At 45.3% G+C, this 19,850-nt stretch overlaps 1 protein-coding gene and 1 long non-coding RNA gene across 6 annotated transcripts in view; one reads left to right on the top strand and one right to left on the bottom strand.

Moving 5' to 3' along the window:
• RNF8 (ring finger protein 8) overlaps positions 1-3,097 on the bottom strand; it is a 33,102-nt gene extending 30,005 nt beyond the window's left edge. For 4 of the 5 annotated variants that reach the window (XM_023253930.2, XM_023253931.2, XM_045057470.1 and 1 more), the window contains exon 1: positions 2,817-3,011. In XM_023253930.2, the coding sequence (XP_023109698.2) occupies positions 2,817-2,927 (111 nt within the window). In that variant the 5' untranslated portion in view covers positions 2,928-3,011. The other variant, XM_045057469.1, reaches the window with a different exon arrangement.
• A 131-nt stretch (positions 3,098-3,228) lies between these two features.
• LOC109499653 lies at positions 3,229-19,185 on the top strand. The gene is made up of 4 exons (XR_002157045.3): positions 3,229-3,365; positions 17,579-18,249; positions 18,530-18,671; positions 18,910-19,185. It is a non-coding gene; the product is annotated as an uncharacterized LOC109499653 (long non-coding RNA).
• Positions 19,186-19,850: the final 665 nt, after the last annotated feature.

Here is a 19,850-nt window from a genome sequence, read left to right as displayed (position 1 = left end):
AATACTGTAGAACCGTCCTTTCCCTGTTTTCAACCCCTTTAGCCCAAAAAGCTTCATGAAAACCTAATTTGTTTTTCCACCAAACTCTCTGGATTGATTTAAGAAGTTTAAGGACAGTGCTTGGCTAGCTCAGTTGGTGGAAGATGCAACTCTTGATCTCCGGGTCATGAGTTTGTGCCCCATGTTAGGTGTAGAGATTACTTAAAAAAACAAAAACAGGGGCACCTGGGTAGCTCAGTCGGTTAAGCTTCCAACTCTTGATTTCTGCTCAGGTCATGATCTCCTGGTTTGTAAGCTAAAGCCCCGCATCGGGCTCTGCTCTGACAGCTCAGAGCCTGCTTGGGATTCTCTCCCTTTCTCTCTCAAAAAATAAATAAATAAACATTAAAAAACAAAACAAACAAAAGCCTTCTTTGAAAAAAAGAAGTTTAAGGACTTCTTCAGTTGACTTCAGTCAATTTACTACTATGTTCCATTCAGTGAAATGAGAGGAATCTTGTTTTGTTGTTTTATCTGGGAAATCTAAGACTTTAAAGGGAACTGGAGGGGCGCCTGGGTGGCGCAGTCGGTTAAGCGTCCGACTTCAGCCAGGTCACGATCTCGCGGTCCGTGAGCTCGAGCCCCGCGTCAGGCTCTGGGCTGATGGCTCAGAGCCTGGAGCCTGTTTCCGATTCTGTGTCTCCCTCTCTCTCTGCCCCTCCCCCGTTCATGCTCTGTCTCTCTCTGTCCCAAAAATAAATAAAAACGTTGAAAAAAAAAATTTTTTTTAAGGGAACTGGAAAGGCAGGAAACTAACTCCGTTATAACGAAATGCTATCGGCACACTTAAATCTTGTGCACACCGCACACCACTTTGTGTTATGGTTTGGGGGCCACTACGATAAGTAAGACTTCATCTCTCGCCTAGATTCAGACTTCTCTTCATACACACTGCAGGCTACGCTCCAACGACTTCTTAACACCTGACCTTGCAGACAGCCAGGCCTGGCAGGTCGCTCACACATGCCCCTAGAGCAAGTCGGTCTTCCCACTATGTCTTTACCTTTCACGATGGTTTGTATGGGTCTCTTCCCATAGCAGTGGCCTTACACAAAATTAACCAAGAGTTTAAAATGTGTGTAGGAGTACTTTACAATTCCTCTTGTCTTTGCTGCAGCAGCTTTCATTCTTTCTGCCCCCAACTCCTACTCCTACTCCCCCTCCTGGGGCTACCAAGCTATTGACAAGTAATGAATTAATCCTCATCAATTGAATCTGAATGTTAACATCTGACTAACTTTACAAGGCTGAGCGTGAGTGTGGTACACTTGCAAGGCTCACGTTAAGTAACACATGTAAAAGCCCAAACCCAATACAAAATAAGGTGCAGCTCCCATTATCCAGGTGTTGCGTCTTCATTTGTTAACTTCATTTGTTAACCTTCCCAAAGGGAAAATGCTTTTGGAAAAAGGCGTGCAGGGAAGGTCAATGCTCAAGCTAAAAGAAGGAAGCAGCTGGTGGAGGGGTTGATTAGTACGATTAATATGGACTTTAGGTACCGATACCTGGATAGAAAAAGAGGGCAGGGGTGTCTTTCTGGTGTTCTTCAAATCACAGCACACAAGGAACCCTTTAAGACCTCCTAATCCAGCAAGTTAAGGCTGGACCTGAACCCCTCCTCCGACCGGAGGAACCACTGTTCCAGGAGAGTACTAAGTAATCCATATCTTGGTACTTGATTGGACAGCCTGCGTGGATGTTCTCCGCCTTCCCAGCGTAAAACTGTGCTTCCCCATTCAAGCAATAAACTCTTGACGGCAAAGTCGCTCTTATCAGTCCGTCTCACGATACACGAAAAACCATAAATAATAAATACGTGGAAGACTGAACTCAGACTATACTGCTTAGAGAAAAAGGCCTAATCAAACACACATCACCGTCAAAAGACTTATCTTTCATACAAACTATTCCCCGCATCCAAATCGTAGCCAGTCACAAGCTCGTCCCTGATCCAGCTCTGCTTCCCAAGCTGCCTGAACCCGAAACCGCTCAGCCCCCTCTCCGAACACCCTAAGCCCCCACCCCAGCAAGCCCCCAAGTGGAAGCGCGCCTCGTCCGTCCTCTTTGTTTCTCCGGTGGGCACGGAGGAGCGCCCTAGAGAACACCACGGGCGGCCTCTGGCGAGGACAGATCCGGTGTTTCCGAATCCCCACCCCCAACCCGTCTGCGGGGGCGCCGCTCGCAGCACGGAGACGCACGGGACGATTGCAGACCCGCCCACGGGGTCAATTTACCTCAAGAGAGGGGAACGCGGGCATTTTCACGTTAAAGTCGAGGCACCGTAAGGGACGTGACCTGCAGCTCGGGTCTTTTTCGACACAAAACTTGACAAAGTTCCTGCTCTCCCGCTGCCCCCCACCGCCTCCCGGGACACCGCTCCGTGCAATCCACACGGGGGCTGTCCCAGGGCCCTCCCCCTCGAACCCCCAGCCGGTCCACACGTCCTCCACGCCCACCTCACGCCAAGCCCCTCCACCAGCTCCTTCCGGCAACCCCGACTTCAGCCCCGGCTCGCCCCGCAGGCCCCGGCTTCCCTCAAAGGGGCCATCTTTTCTTCCGCGCGGTCCTCCCTCCACACAAACACCTCGCCCCCCTCAACCGCCCGCCCCAGAACCCCTCTCTCCCCTCCCCCAGGACCCCCCCCCCTCATATCCCTTCCCTCTAACCCGCTCCCACCTCCCCTTCTCCATTCATCTCTCCCACCCGGACGCCCCGGCTGCCTCCCGGCCCTGCTTCCTCAACCCCCTAGGCTCCCTCAAGGACCCCCTCCGCCTCACCTCGTTTCCGTCCTCGAGCAGCAGCCACTCAGCGTCCATCCCCACCCGTCGCAAGCACCACCTCCGGCCACCGGCGCGGTCTCCCGTGACCAACGAGCCGGGCTCCCCCATAGCCCACTCGGCCCCGGGATCGCGGTCAGCACAGAGCGAGACCCCCACCCGGGTTCCCGCCGCCTCTCGGCTTCGGCGCCGGCGCCATACCTAAACAACAGACAGAAGCAATCGCTACGCGCTCGCGATCGATGCGAACATCCGCTAGGGCTCAGCGCCCTCGCCCGCCCAGCCAGCAAGGCCGAGTCACTGCGCCTGCGCCGGAGCGAGGGCGGCGGGGACGGCGCAGGTGTGAAAGCTGTCTAGCCCCAGGTGGGGCGGGGTCGCCGTGGAGCTGCGCCTCTCCCGCTGCAGCCCCACCACCCCAGTGGTAGCCGCCCGTGACCGGAGCCTCTTACCCGCTCCTCTTTAAAATTTTTATTTTGCCTTATGACGAGCTTTCATGATCTCTAAAGCTGTAACCAACTTTTAAACAACTTGTGATCATTTTAAAATATGGTAAGTCTGGGGGCACCTGGCTGGCTCAGTGTGTACAGGGTGCGACTCTTGATCTCCGCGGTGAGTTCAAGCCCCCCGTTGGTTGCAGACTTTACAAAAAGAGAGAGAAAGAAAGAAAGAAAGAAGAAAAGAAAGAACCACATTGAGTCGAGTCCGTTTCCGAAGTAGCATCTGTGTTGCATGACCTCCTTTTACTACTGAATTTTTCAAAACTTATAGTAAACAAATCAATGAGGCAGAAATCAGTTACTGAGACCTGAGAGAATTTGAGGGGTGATAGAAATGTTCCGAAACGATTGTCGTGATTGCACAGTTGTATACATTTAGTGAAGAGTCATAGAAGCATTACATACACTCCCAATTGACGAATTTTATGGTATTTAGATTATCCTCAATAAAGCTATGTTAAAACACACACACACACACACACACACACACACACACACACACATACACACACACACCTCAAATTCTTTCCTTTGATTCTCCAGTATAGTGTGGTAGCTCTTCCCTGTAATGAGTACCTCTGTGATAACTCAACACCCCCTTTTGTCTTCTCCATTTGAATCACACAAAGCACAACAGTAAAAGGCTAACATTTGTGGAGAACCAAGTGCCAAGTACTGAACCACGCACCCTACACGCCATATCTTAACATGCTCCTCACAAACAGTACGATAATGGTTACAATTATAGTTCTTATTTTAAGGTTCATGAGAAAAGAGGCACAGAGAAGTTTAGCAACCGTCTCGAAGTAACAAGTTACACGGTAGAGTAGAATGCCAATTCGGTTCCGTTTCCAGGACCTAATTTTCTAACCATGGTTGCAAACCCAGCGTGGAGTTTTATCTGGGTGGCATTGTCGAGAATGTTTGGCCTGTGAGGTCACAGAGGGCCAGGAAAATTGGTGGGAGCCACAACTGCACTCGTGCAGATGCTCCCCTAGGCTCTGGATTCCACGTCTGTTGGTGCCTCCATTCCAGCTTAGCATTCTGCCCCAGGGACAGCAAGCGCATCTAGAGGCCATCCTGACATTTAGTTGGCATGCCTCCTTAAGCTCTTCTTGGCTGTGACAGTTTCTCAGACTTACTTTGTTTTTGATGACCTTGACAGTTTTTGAGACTTACCTGGCCAGGTGTTTTGTAGAATGTCCCTCAATTGAGATTTGTCTGGTGTTTGTTTGTCTGGCATGAGAAGCCTAGACTGAGGATATAGGTTTAGGGAAGAAGACCACAGAGGTTAAATGCCATTCTCATCACATCATACTGGGGGTGCATGCTATCAACAGGAATTATCACTATAGGTGTTAATCATGATCCTCTGGCTGAGATAATGTTTGTCAGGTTTCTCTTCTGTAAAGTTACTGTCTCTCCCCTCTTCTAATACTGTGCTTTTTGGAAGTCACTACACACAGCCTACACTAAGGAGTGGGTGGCCCAGTCAGTTAAGCATCCAGCTTCTTCAGCTCAGGTCTTGATCTCACAGTTTGTGGGTTCAAGCCCTGCATCAGGCTCTGTGCTGACAGCTCAGAGCCTGGAGCCTGCTTTAGAATCTGTGTTTCTCTTTCTCTGCCTCTCTCTCTCTCTCTTTCTCTCTCTCTCTGTCTCAAAAATAAATAAATGGGGCTCCTGAGTGGTTCAGTCTGTTAAGCGTCTGACTTCAGCTCAGATCATGATCTCACAGTTCATGAGTTCCAGCCCCACATAGGGCTCTGTGTTGACAGCTCAGAACCTGGAGCCTGCTTTGGATTCTGTGTCTCCCTCGGTCTCTGCCCCTCCCCTGCTCACTCACGCACGCACACAGTTTCTCTCTCTCTCTCTCTCACAAAAATAAATAAACATTAAATTTTTTAAAATAAAAAATAAATAAATATTTAAAATAAAAAGGAGTGGGGATTTATGCTCTACTTCCTGAAGAGCAGGGTATCTACATAAATTGCTTATAATTCTGCATGGGAGATTTGCCTCTTCTCCCCCATTTATTTATTGAATCATTTATTCATATTGGTATGGACCCATGGATGCTTATTTTATACTTCGTGTTATAATCCAATACCACTTTATTTATTTTGTTACTCAGATTGTTCCTACTTTGGCTACATTGTCCCTTTGACTTACTTCCATCACTGTGTTTTATTTTGATTGAGCACATCCTTACTCTCTAGCGCAAGATGCTCTAGACCTAGAATCGGCCATTTCTCCAAGGAGGCCTGCTTCCTTTTATTGGGAAATGGTGCTATAAACCAAGATCTGGACACTAGGTGTGCTTGTTGCCATTGGAATGTTATTACTTCTAGTTTGTCTCAGCTGACAGGGAAGTAAATATTTGTATGAATACTAACTCCTCTATATCCACATATCTATGAATGTTTACTATATATGTATGCATTTATTCATATTATGTTATATGCACTTATGTATATATGTAGTAATACATATATCTCCATCTGTAAGTTAAAGGTGTGCATACTGATGTCTTACAACTCTAATGCATTACCACCTGGCACCTAGATCATTCTAGTCATCCCCCACCCTTGTTTATCTGCAACCTTCCACTCCAAAAATGCCATCCATTTACTTAATTTCCATTAAGCATGTCATTTCCTGTATACATGTATAGTGTTTTCAGAATTGCTAACCAATACACCCTTGGGAAACACTCTATTAACTAGAGTACACGACCCATGAACAAGTCTTTAGCTTTTAGTCTTAAAGACTTCACTCATTTCCAAAGTTACTTAGGTCAGCACCCTATTCCCCACCCCCTTCAAAGAGGTTGTTTCCTAGTTAGATTCCTTTGTCACACTCTGAATTCTATCTGGGATCCCCTGACCTCCCACAATGATCTTTTAAAATTCATATACATCGAGGGTGCCCTGGTGGCTCAGTCAGTTGAGCTTCCAGCTTTGGCTTAGGTCATGATCTCATGGTTTGTGAGTCTGAGCCCCACATCTGGCTCCCTGCTGTCAGTGCAGAGCCCGCTTCAGATCCTCTGTCCCCCCCCCCCGCCCCACCCTCACTAATGCTCTCTCTCTCTCTCAAAGATAAACACATTTAAAAAACAAAATAAAATTCATATACATTAAGGTTCACTTTCATAATGTAAAGTTCCATGAGTTTTTGGCACATGCATAGTGTCATGTTTTATAGTATCATAGAGAATAGTTTCATCACCCTAAAAAGTCTCCTGTGCTCACCTATTTGGCTCTCCTCCACCCCTGTACCTTGTTTGTTTTATTTAACAACATATCCTGGAGATCACTCCATAGCAGTATGGACCTATATTCCTTCTTCCCCTTTATGGCCGTGGATCACTCCATTGTGCAGATGTACCATTGCTTGTTCCACCAGTCCTTGAATGATATACAGTTTGCCTCTTTCTAGTCTTTCGTTATCGTAAATAGCCCGGCAATGAATTAGTAGGTACCACTTATGAGTATTAGATGCTTTTCACATATTATCTTACTTAATCCTCATCACCATCCTACAACATAGTTCCACTTACCTATGAGAAACCTGAGACTACTAAGTTGCCCAAGGTCTTCTCACCATGAACTTTTTTTTTTTTAAACATTGATTTATTTTTGAGACAGAGAGAGACAGAGCATGAATGGGGGAGGGTCAGAGAGAGAGGAAGACACAGAATCCGAAGCAGGCTCCAGGCTCTGAGCTGTCAGCACAGAGCCCGATGCGGGGCTCAAACTCACAGACTGCGAGATCATGACCTGAGCCGAAGTCGGACGCCTGACCGACTGAGCCGCCCAGGCGCCCCATCCGTGAACTTCTTGAGAGTCATGTCTGGTTTTCAGTTGTATTCCTGACATTTTAATTGACTAAATAAATGCAACTCAACTAGTAAATGGCAGTGCTGGGAACTGAAGCCATGGCTCGAGCTTGGACTTATCTACCCCAAAGGCTGAACACCTTACAGTCTAGCAGTGATCTCTAAGGTGGAATGGTCCCCTAGGGAGTACACAAGATGACCCATTTGCTCGTGGGAAGAATATGTTAGGATGTCTAGGTTATTATCCCATCCTTTAAAAAAAAAAGTTCATTTTTGTGAATATTCTATATTCACATAAAAAGACAACATAGAGGATACAGACTTTATACGAATAAATAAATACACATATATTGGGCTTTTTGCTCAGACCTTCTTTTGCTGCTAAGAATGCATGGTCAAAATGGTTTGGAGATACTGCCATCTAAGATTTGGGGATTTTATTAACTCTACCTCCCCTGTTTATTCCCTTATAACAGTGAATCTCAACTGGGGGCAATTTTGCCCAGAGGACATTTAGCAATATCTGGGAGCACTTTTTATTGTCATGACCGGGGCAGGGGTGTTACTGGCATACAGTGAGTAGAAGCCAGGGATGCTGCAAAACATCCTACAAATCACAGGACAGTCCCACAACAAGCATCATCCAGTCCAAAATGCCAATAGTGATAAGGTTGAGAAGACTTGCATTATACCCATCTCAAGAGGGAATAATGGAGAGGAAAGAAAGAGAAGGATGCAGAAAAGGAACTAGGGTGTTATCTGTATCCGTGGATCTGACACTTGTCTCATTACATACGCTCAATTTTGGTGAATCACACTGAGCTGAGGAGTGTTGGAAAGAGTTGATAGTGGAGAGGCTTGGGAAATAAGAAAGGAAAACAAGAAGAGGAGGAAGCACAAGGCAAGAAGAAGGAAGGGAAAGGGAGGAAAGAAATACGGAAAGGAGGGGTACCTGGGTGGCTCAGTCGGTTAAGCGTCCGACTTCAGATCAGGTCCTGATCTCACAGCTTGTGAGTTTGAGCCCCGCATCGGTCTGTGCTGACAGCCCAGAGCCTGGATCCTGCCTTGGATTCTGTGTCTCCCTCTCTCACTCTGTCCATCTCCTGCTCACGCTCTGTCCCTCTCTCTCAAAACACAAGCATTGGGGCGCCTGGGTGGCACAGTCGGTTAAGCGTCCGACTTCAGCCAGGTCACGATCTCGCGGTCCGTGAGTTCGAGCCCCGCGTCGGGCTCTGGGCTGATGGCTCAGAGCCTGGAGCCTGTTTCCGATTCTGTGTCTCCCTCTCTCTCTGCCCCTCCCCCGTTCATGCTCTGTCTCTCTCTGTCCCAAAAATAAATAAACGTTGAAAAAATAAATAAATAAAAAAAACACAAGCATTAAAAAATATTTTAAAAATATGAAAAGGAAGTGGGGCAGACTGTTTTCCAAGATGATTATAAGATCTCCCATCCCACATACTCTTAACAATGTGACATCGACACTCCTAACTTGGGAGATGGCATCAATATTTCCTCCCCTGGAATCTAGGTGGGCATGTGACACCAGCAGAAGTGATGTTATGCCATAAAAGATAATACAGTTTCCACATGACCTTTTCTGGGATGCTCTTGGAACCCAGTCACCAAAAGGAAGTGGAGAGAACAAACACATGAAGAGGCCACGTGTAGATGTTCTGGCCAATAGCTCCAATTGAGGTCCCAGCTGATAACCAGCATCAACTGCTACACATGGGTATTAAGGCACCCCTAGATGACACCAGCCCCCAACGGTGAATCAACCCTAGCCTTTGAGTCTTTCCAGCTGAGGCCCCAGACCTCATGGAATAGTGATTCCTGAATTGTCATCCCTGTTGTACCACACCTGAGTTCCTGCCCCAGAGTCTGTGAGCATAACACGATGGTTGCGTTAAATCACTTAGTTTTGGGGTGGTTTGTTATACAGCAATACAGAACTAGAACAGGAAAGGTGGGGGGGGGGGGTGCTGCTGGCCAGTCGTTAGTTATCTGTTTATATATTAGGGTAATACTAGCAACTGTAACATACAAACCCTGAGTTTCAGTGGTTTAGTACAATAGAAGTTATTTCTTACTCACATAAGTGTTCAGTGCAGTGTTCCTGGTTTATGGACAGCCTGTCATTAAATCATTCAGGATGGGGCGCCTAGGTGGTTCAGTCAGCTAAGTGTCCAACTTCGGCTCAGGTCATGATCTCGTGGTTCATGAGTTCAAGACCCACATCGGGCTCTGTGCTGACAGCTCGGACCCTGGAGCCTGTTGCAGATTCTGCGTCTCCCTCTCTCTCTGTCCCTCCCCTGCTTGTGCTCTCTCTCTTTCTCAAAAATAAACATTAAAAAATTTTTTTAAAAATCATTCAGGATCTCAGACCTCTTTCATCCTGTGGCTTCTCTACTTCCAAGAGCTTGGAGTGTTCTGTATCTACAAAGCAACACAGGGGAAAGACAGAATGAAGAAGGCACACCTGCTTCTTAACTGTCTTGTCCCCAAAGTTACATTCTCTCTGCTCATATTTTATTGAAGAGAATTGGTCACATGATCCTACTTAGACCTAAGAAATGTTGGGAAATGTAATCCCTGGTTGATCAGCCAGTTCACAGAAACTATTCTACACCGTGGGAAGAGGAACATGAATTCTGATGGGCAGCTAGCTGACTCTGGCAGACTTTAGATTTCAAGTTTATGAATTGAAATGATGATCCTAACAAAGCTTTCTCTTCCTCTTCTTCTCTCCCATCTCCTTTCTTTTTATCTCCCTGGAATAGAGGTGGAATAGAAGGATGGAGTATCAGTGATCACATTTTGGCCACTCTGTGGATTTTGTGAAAGGTCAGCCCTTAATTTGGTGGGAAATTAGATGCTATTGCGGCATGAGAGTGAGATGTGTGGAGGTTGGAGCCCAGTTGCCCAAGTTCTAATCCTGGCTCAGCTGCTTATTAGATATGAGACCTCAGGCAAGTTATTTGACTTCTTCAAGCCTCCAATTCCCTATTTATAAGACAAGGGTGATGATAAGGATAACACTCAACTTATAGGATTGTTACGAGGATTAATCTGGTGAATTCCTATAAGATAGTTTTGCTTGGTACCGAGTAAGTACCCTATAATTGTTAGCTACTATTATAGAAGAATGGAGCTTCAGCTTCTGCAGAAGCCGCCTCCTATAGGTATAAAGTCTATCTCCCTGTGCCTTCTCTATGTTTTCTTGTCTAAGAGACATGGAAACAAAATGTGTCCCCCTCTTTAAATTGGCTTATTATAAAGTTAGAAGTCCCTTGAATCAGTTTTAGACTTTTATTACCCATCTCCAAGCAAGATGGTTTTGTGTGTGTGTGTGTGTGGTTTTTTTTTAACGTCTAAAGCAAATAGTTCCCAATGTGAGCAAGCGTTGTCCATTTTGGGGGCACAGCTCTGCCGGTTGATTTAAAGCGTGGTTCCCCTGTGTGAGGTTCAATAAAGGTGAAGTGGAACTTTTTTTATTATGATTTCAAAAGATTGAGCAGAGAAGAAAAGGGTCTTGATATAGCATCTCAAGCAAAGTCCTGTGTTTCTCCTTCGGTCTCTCTAATCCTGAGATCACAGGCCAACTTTTCAATAGACTGCTACATTTAGTCATCCTGGGGGTGGGGTGGGCCGTGATTACACAGATGGGTTCTCTAGACTTGGAGGAGTTCAGGGTGACTGAGGGGAGGTAAAATCCCAGATGGAGCGATCCAGCCTTAGTGTGTGTGTGTGTGTGTGTGTGTGTGTGTGTGTGTGCGCGCGCGTGCGCGCGTGTGCATGTGATGGGGAGGTAGGGTTAATGGCTCCACAGTCTCATTCACTCTACCTTTTCTTTTATTCATTTATTCTACTATTTCTTCTCTGCCCACCCCCAAATGTAAGACTCTGTGCTGAAGGGATCAGGTAAATATGTCTCTTATTTTTGAAAGGGAATGTTTTAGCAAACCAGAAGTAGGTGAGGAGGGAAAAAGGCACCATCTGCTTTGGACAGCTTGTGTATTAACTGCTATTTTATGCAAACAGGGTTTTAAGTACAGGGTTTGTAAGATATTTCTGATACCTTTAATCAAGTTTACTATATTTTGGAAGTGCTTATAATGACTCATCGAGTTTACGGTATTCTGGAGGGATTGTGATCGGGAATGAAGGTGGATGTTTTAGAGGTTCTTGAAAGTAGTGCTGTGGGAAACCACCACTCCTTTCTGGTTGCGGCTCTCGCTGTTTCTTTAAGCATCCTTTAACTTGCCAAGGATCAGTATCCATTTCAAATATTTATTACCCATCTGATTTTACTGAAGGGGAGAGGGAGAGAGGAAAAGAGGAGGTAGATAAGAGGGAGGGAAAGAGGCAGCAGGAATCAGGTATCAATAATTACTACCTCGTTTTCTTCTTCTGACAGAGTTGGCTTCAGGCTGTTTATTTTGCAAGTAATACATGGGATTAGGTAGCTAATATAAAATAGGCTTGGGGTGACTTGCAACTGAATCCTATCACTCTGAGTTGGCTATATTTGGACTACAGAAAAACCCAAAAAGCAAAAATCCCTAATTCAACTCACCTTTGTCTAGGGTTGGGGAAAGGGGGGGAGAGAGTGGAAATGTTTCTCACATGGAGAACCTTGAGTTCTATAATCCAAGGTTATAATGCAATTCTCATCACACTTTTTCGACTTAACAAATTCACTGCATTATCAGCTGTGGCATTTATTATTCAGGACTTGTGGAAATGTGCTTATTTTAGCCAGCAGCAGGTTTATTTCTTCCATTTCAGTAATAACACGCAGAGTTGTGTTTTTCAAACTCAAGTTAACACTTAGTAATGAGTCTTAACCAGCATTAAAAAATTTTTGTTGGTTTATTCATTTTTAAAAAAAAATTTTAACATTTATTTATTTTTGAGAGACAGACGTGGGTGGGGGAGGGACACACACACACACACACACACACACACACACAGAATCCAAAGCAGGCTTCAGGCTCCAAGCTGTCAGCACAGAGACCGATGTGGGGCTTGAACCCAAGAACCCCGAGATCACGACCTGAGTCCAAGTCTGATGCTCAACTGACTGAGTCACCCAGGCGCCCCCATGTTTATTCATTTTTGAGAGAGAGAGAGGCAGAGAGAGAGGGAGACACAGAATCCAAAGCAGGCTCCAGGCTCTAAGCTATCAGCACAGAGCCTGATGCAGGGCTCAAACTCACAAACTGTGACATCATGACCTGAGCCAGAGTTGGACACTTAATCAACTAAGCCACAAGGCGCCCCTAGCATTAAAAAAAAAAAATGGAATAAAACAGGTCACAGGCCACCATGTATAGGAACAGTATGTACTGTTGTGAAATGTTTGTTGTTCATATTTGTGTGTGTGTGTGTGTCTGTGTCCTGGGCTCAATGTAAAGTGTGTTTTTTACTGTAGGTTGTGGTCAAAGACGGTTGGAGGATTTCTGGTGCCAGACAAGAAGGAGTAAGCCCACTGCAGTCTCTCTCTGCTGCTTATTATGACTAAAAATTCTGGACAAACTAACACTGAGAACTCTGTAAAGTAAACAAGCAGGGAAATTAGGGAGGGAGTCAAAGCTTGAAGAAGCTATCTGTAGGGGGTGAGTTTCTAAAAAATTTTCCATCTTGGGGTGCCTGGGGGCTCAGTAGGTTAAGCTACTGATTTCGGCTCAGGTTAGGGTTAGGGTTAGGGTTAGTGAGTTCAGGCCCCACGTTGGGCTCTGTGCTGACAGCTTGGAGCTTGCAGCCTGCTTGGGATTCTGTGTCTCCCTCTCTCTCTGCCCCTCCCCCCTCATGCTCTGTTTCCCTCTCTCTTAAAAATAAACATTAAAAAAAAGGTTTTTTTTCCATCTTTACTCTCACAGCTTTGACTTGAGATTAGGTCCCAGTTAAGTGGCTTCCCAGTAGCACTGGCAACAAAAAATGAGAGAAACCCAAAAGAAAACAACTCTTGTTTCTTCTACTCTATTCACACTTTTGACACCACATGTGTGGGTTTTTTTTTTTTCCCCCACATCAACCAATTCTCCAGCTCTCTGGATGGCAACAGGATGTCCTACAACTCAATTCTGACACTACCCGGAGCTAGCACAGACCCCACAGGTTATGGGCTCCATCCCAAAAGACTGCCCCTACTTCAGATGCCAGTCATATGCCCCAGGTTGTCACTTGTGTCTTTTCCAAGTGGCTACAAATTAGGGGGTTCCCATAACCCCTTCCTCAGGTTTGATAATTTGCTACAATGGCTCACAGAACTCAGAGAAGTCCTTACTTACACTTACTGGTCTATCACAAAGGAACAGCCAGATAAAATACACAAGGTGAGGTCTGGAAGGGTCCTGAGCACAGGTGTTTCTGTCCCTGTGGAGTCGGGATGCATCACTCTTCCTAGCACATGGATGTGTTCACCAGCCCAGAAGCTCTGTGAACCTCTTTGGTAAGGGTTTTTAAAGCAGGTTTCATCACGTAGCCATAACTGATTAATAACTCAATCTCCAGCCCCTCTCCCTTCCCCAAAGGATGAGGATGGGCTGAAAGTTCCAAGCTTACAATCATGGCTTGATCTTTCTGATGACCAGCCACCCATTTTGAAGTTATCCAGGAGCTCACCATGAGTCACCTCAAAATATAAGGTGAACAAAAGACGCTTCTATCACTCAGGCAATTCCAAGGGCTTTAGGAGCTCTGTGTCAGGGACTGGGGGCAGAGACCAAATATATATTTCTTATTATGTCACAAACCACATCTCCCTGACCCGGTGACTTGGTTAAAGGGTCTCTGCGAGCCAGAGAGTGTGGGGGGAACTACAATTCATTTTTTCTCTTCTGGACCTGTCACAAGGGCAGGACTAAATCGTGCAGCAGTGGTGGCACTAGTGTGGGCAGCAGAAAATTCAAGAGAAACACTATCATTCCGGCTGACTAGGAAACAGAGCACCAGTGAACCAAAGAGTACAAGGGGGAATCCCAGAAAGAAGCCAACTAGAGAGGGGATCCCAATTCTGTGTATGAACTGGCACAAGATTTGCATGGTGAAAACAAACCCAAAGTAGCATAGCAAAGCCTCTGAAAAACTGAAATGACACTAGAACAATGGCCCTCAGAAGATGAGAGAGAACTTGCCATTTAAACCTAACTGGGTTGCCCGGAATTCAAGCTGTATCACAAAGCTGTAATCATCAAGACAGTATGGTACTGGCACAAAAACAGACATTCAGATCAATGGAACAGAATACAGAACCCAGAAATGGACGCACAAATGTATGGCCAACTAATCTTTGACACAGCAGGAAAGAATATCCAATGGAATAGAGACAGTCTCTTCAGCAAGTGGTGCTGGGAAAACTGGACAGTGACATGCAGAAAAATGAACCTGGGCCACTTTCTTACACCATACACAAAAATAAACTCGAAATGGATGAAAGACCTAAATGTAAGACAGGAAGTCATCAAAATCCTTGAGGAGAAAGCAGGCAAAAACCTCCTTGATGTTGGCCGCAGCAACTTCTTACTCAACGTGTCTCCAGAGGCAAGGGAAACAAAAGCAAAAATGAACTATTGGGACCTCATCAAAATAAAAAGCTCTGCACAGTGAAGGAAACAATCAGCAAAACTAAAAGGCAACCGATGCAATGAGAGAAGATATTTGCAAATGACACATCAGATTAAAGGTTAGTATCCAAAATCTATAAAGAACTTACCAAACTTAACACCCCCAAAACAAATAATCCAGTGAAGAAATGGGCAAAAGACATGAATAGGCACTTCTCCAAAGAAGACATCCAGATGGCCAACCGACACATGAAGAAATGCTCAACATCACTCATCATCACGGAAATACAAATAAAAACCACAATGAGATACCACCTCTCACCTGTCAGAATGGCTAACATTAACAACTCAGGTAACAACAGATGTTGGTGAGGGTGCGGAGAAAGAGAGTCTCTTTCACACTGCTGGTGGGAATGCAAACCGGTGCAGCCATTCTGAAAACAGTATGGAGGTTCCTCAAAAAATTAAAAATAGAACTACCCTATGACCCAGCAATTGCACTACTAGGTATTTATCCAAAGGATACAGGTATGCTGTTTTGAAGGGGCACATGTACCCCAATGTTTATAGCAGTACTGTCAACAATAGCCAAAGTACGAAAGAGCCCAAATGTCCATCGACAGAAGAAAAGCAAAAATAATATAAAAACAGGGAGGGGGACAAAACATAAGAGACTCTTAAATATGGAGAACAAACAGAGGGTTGCTAGAGGGGTTGTGGGAGGGGGGATGGGCTACATGGGTAAGAGGCATTAAAGAATCTACTCCTGAAATCATTGTTGCACTATACGCTAACTTGGATGTAAACTAAAAAACAAAAACAAAAAAAAGCCACATCTTAAACTTACCAAGTTGTGCACATTAAATATGTATAGTTTTTGTATGTCAATCATTTGTCAATAAAGTGGTTTAAAACAAAAAAAAACCTAACTGGGTTGCCTACTAAAACAAAGCAAAATGAAGTCAGTGCTTTCTAGAGCAGAGATCAGCAAACTTTCTTCATAAAACACCAGAAAGTAAAATATTTTTAAGCTTTGTGGGCCATACAGTCTATCACAACTACTCAACTCTGCTACTGGAGTGTCAAAGAAGCCAAAAACAAGATGTAATGAATAAGTATTGCTGTGTTTCAATAAAGCTTTATTTATAAAAGAGGAAGAGGGTTGGATTTGGCCCACAGGCCATAGTTTGCTGACCCTTGCTCTAGGGGATTTTAGTAAGACCAAGACTCTCACATATAACATTCAAAATGTCCAGGATACAGTCCAAAATTACTCAACATTCAAAGATGTAGGAAAAGGTGGTCAATTTTTATGAGGAAAGCCAATTGAAAGATGTCAACCCCAAGATGAGACAGATGTTAAAAATGCCAGACAAAAATGTAAAACAGGTATTACAGCTATGCTTCATGAGGTAAAAGTAAACACACTTGAAATGAAGGCAAAACTTAGGAGAGAAACAGGAACCACACATACACACACACACAAAATCAAATGGAAATATTAGGACCAAAGCCTGCAACATCTGAAGTAAAAATTCATGGGGCACCTGGGTGGCTCAGTCCATTAAACGTCTGACTCCTGATTTCGGCTCAGGTCATGATCTCACGGTTTGTGAGTTCAAGCCCCGCATCGGGACCTGTGCTGATCGAGCAGAGCCTGATGGGATGCTCTATCTTTGCCCCTCCCCCACTCATGCGCTGTCTCTCCCTCTCTCTCATAAACAAACAAACAAACAAACAAACTTAAAAAAAATTCACTGTATGGGCTTGGGATGCCTGGGTGGCTCAGTTGGTTGATTGTCTGACTTCAGCTCAGGTCATGATCTCCCAGTTTGTGGGTTCAAGCCTCGCATCAGGCTCACTGTTGTCAGTGCAGGGCTTGCTTTGGATATCCTCTGTTCCCCTCCCTTTGCCCCTCCCCCACTCATGCTCTCTCAAAATTGAATAAACTTTAAAAGAAATTCACTGTGTGGGCTTAATGTAGAATGGAGATGACAGAAAAGGAGTCAATGGACTTAAAGATAGACAAAAAGAAAGTTCTTAATCTGAAGAACAGAAAGGAGAAAAAGTGAAAAAAATAAAACAGAACCTGAGGAAGTATGGGTCTAACATTCACATCATTAGAGTCCCAAGGGAGGATTGAGACTGGTGCAGAAAAATACATATATATTTGAAGAATAAGAGCTGAAGGCTTCTCAAACTTGGTGAAAGACATACAACTAGAGATTCAAGGAACTCAAATCCCAAGTAGGATAAATGCAACAAAACAAAGCAAAACCAAACAACCAAAAAACACACAAAAACCCCAAAACTCCAAAAACAAAAATAACCCCCCAAACAATCCACAATTCAGATACACTATCAAACTTCTGAAACCCAAAGGGAAAAAAAAAAATCTTAGAAGCAGTCTGAGAAAAAACATATTCCTCAGAATATCAAAAATAGAATTACCGTATGGTCCAGTAATTCTGCTTATGGGTATGTACCCCAAAGAACTGAAAGCAAGGTCTTTAAGTATTTACACAACTGTGTTCACAGCAGCGTTATTCTCGATGGCCAAAAAATGTAAGACCACTGACGGAAACAAAATATGGTGTGTGTGTGCGTGCCCACGTGCGTGTTGGAATATTATTCAGCCTTAAAAAAAAGGAAGGATGGGGCGCCTCAGTCGGTTAAGCGTCTGACTTCGGCTCAGGTCATGATCTCACATTCTGTGGGTTTGAGCCCCATATGGGGCTCTGTGCTAGCAGCTCAGAGCTTGGAGCCTCCTTCGGATTCTGTGTCTCCCTCTCTTTCTGCCCCTCCCATGCTCACGCTCTCATTCTTAAAAATAAACATAAATTTTTTTTTTTTTTTAAAAAGGAAGGATATTCTGATACGTGCTACGACATAGGTGAACCTTGAGGACATTACGAAGTAAAATAAGCCAATCAAAAAACCCCATATACTGTATTGTTCACTTACATAACTTACCTAGAGTCGGCAAACTCAGAGAGACAGAAAGCGGAATGGCGGTTGCCGGCTGCAAGGAGGCGGAAATGGGGAGCTGTCGTTTAATGGAGACGGAGTTCTAGTTTTGCAAGATGAAACGAGTTGTGGTGATGGTCGCACAACGATGCAAATGGACTTATCCCTACTGACCTGTACACTTAAAAATGACTAAGATGGCAAGCTATGTTCTGTGCATATTGCCACAATTTTTAAAAACACAGCCTGAGAAAAATAGTGGAATTAAATATAGAACAGCGATCTCAATGACTGTGGATTTCTCATCAGAAACTAGAAGAGACAGTGGAACGACATCTTTAAAGCGCCAGAATAACTATACCTAGAGAAAATATATTCAGGACTGAAGGCAAAATAAAGACCACTCTCAGATGAAGGAACACTAAGAGAATTTCTCGAGAAAGTTTTGCAGGCAGAAGGGAAATCACAGTTTCAGAGGGGATGTTGAAGGTTAAGGAATGAAGGAGGAATCGCTTCTCGGCCTTTTGCCTAAGATCAAGCGGAGGAATGAAGGAGGGGCGTAAATGGTAAGTGTCTCCTCTCGGGTTCTTTAAGATATGTGTATCTACTGAGGGCAAATTGTTGATTTTGAGCCAGGCATATGGCCGCCTGGAACAGACTATTCCTCCAACCTCCCTTACAACGAGGTGTCACCTACTGTGGGACTAAGTTCCGCTCCCCGAGTTGTAAAAGGAGGTATTAAGGGGCAGCTTTCTGGAACATTCCTTAAGATACTGCTGACACATTTTTTTTTTTTTTCATTCCTTTTTCTCTGTCCCTTCTTTATCCATCCTGTTGCTTGGAAAGTGGATGCAGTGGCTGGCGTGGCAGCCCCATCTTCCCCGGTGAAGACCGCGAGGCGGAGTCCAGATTCCTAAAGACTCTGTGAAACAGACCCATCATCCTAGCCCTGGGTGGTCTACTTTTGGACTTTGATGTGAGGCAGAAGGTATGCTCCCTTGGTGTGTGAGCCACCGTTACGTCTGGGTTCCTGTAGCGTGTTGCTGCATTTGACCCTAAGACAGCTCCTAATTGCTGAAACCAAGCAACACTCTCGAATGGATCCAGGGAGAAGTTCTGGGTGAGGAAACCATCCAAGTGTTTCTCACGGCACTTGGCGAATGGCGAGGTGCTCTGTAAATGTGAATGGTTAGGTACCATGTGGCTCAGTTTTGTATTTTCCACAGTATCCAGCACAGAGTCGATGCGCCATCCTCCGAGACCGCCTTCTGACTCTCTGTCGATCCCCGGCTTGCCCTACGGAAAATGTGTCCCCCATCCTTACTGGCGTCAGCAAGAAAAACCTGACCAAAGGGCACGCCTTAGGTTCCAGGTTACACAAATCCATGGGAGAAAACTCAGCAGTGGAGGAGGAAATACACTATTTATTTACAATTCTTTCACTTTATCCACAATTTCCATACAAACATAAAAACTAAAAAAATAAAACCACCACTTGGGAACACAAGTGTCTTTCTTTAATTAGTCCGGTTGAGGGAGGGTCACCGCCCTCTTGCTCTGTGAAGGAGACTATTGAGGCACACTGAAGGGGAACAGGAGAAGGTTGGGAAGAATGCCTGAGAAACAGCTCCAGATGAGAAATGTAACACGCCAGCGTGGTGGAGCTTCACTGGCGGAGACTCAAGGGCGTCACCCACTGGGGACACTGACCGGCTTCCCAAGAGGACGACGGCTCCTTGCCACCATCCCCCCCCCCCCCCCCCCCCCCCCGCCGCCTCTCCACTACGGAACTCTAGAAATCAAACACGCCTCACGCATCTCATGAGCGGTGTAGGGTATGGTGGTGACAGTGGGGGACGCTGGATGCTTCTCTCGGAGAAGAGCCCTCAACCCCAGGGAGACACAGGAAACCCCTTTCCTTGGCACTGATGAGTCAGTCACAGCTTCTGTCTTGAATACAACGCTGACTTAAAACGGAAAAACAAAAGCTCTCCCCCAGCATCCTGGGGGAAGGGAAGGGCTGAAAACATGCTCTCTGGGAGGTGGCTAGGGGTGAGGGGTGGGGGGCAGGGGGGCTCTGTCTGCCCAACAGGGGGAAGGAGTGGCGCTGACGCTCCACAAAGACCCGGGGAGGGGTGGGGCGAGGGGGAGACAGAAAAACTCAGCC

The sequence above is a fragment of the Felis catus genome, chromosome B2 (genome assembly GCF_018350175.1).
Source record: "Felis catus isolate Fca126 chromosome B2, F.catus_Fca126_mat1.0, whole genome shotgun sequence".
Taxonomy (NCBI): domain Eukaryota; kingdom Metazoa; phylum Chordata; class Mammalia; order Carnivora; family Felidae; genus Felis; species Felis catus.
Note: the sequence above shows the minus strand (reverse complement) of the source record. Positions and strands in the feature narration are given on the sequence as shown.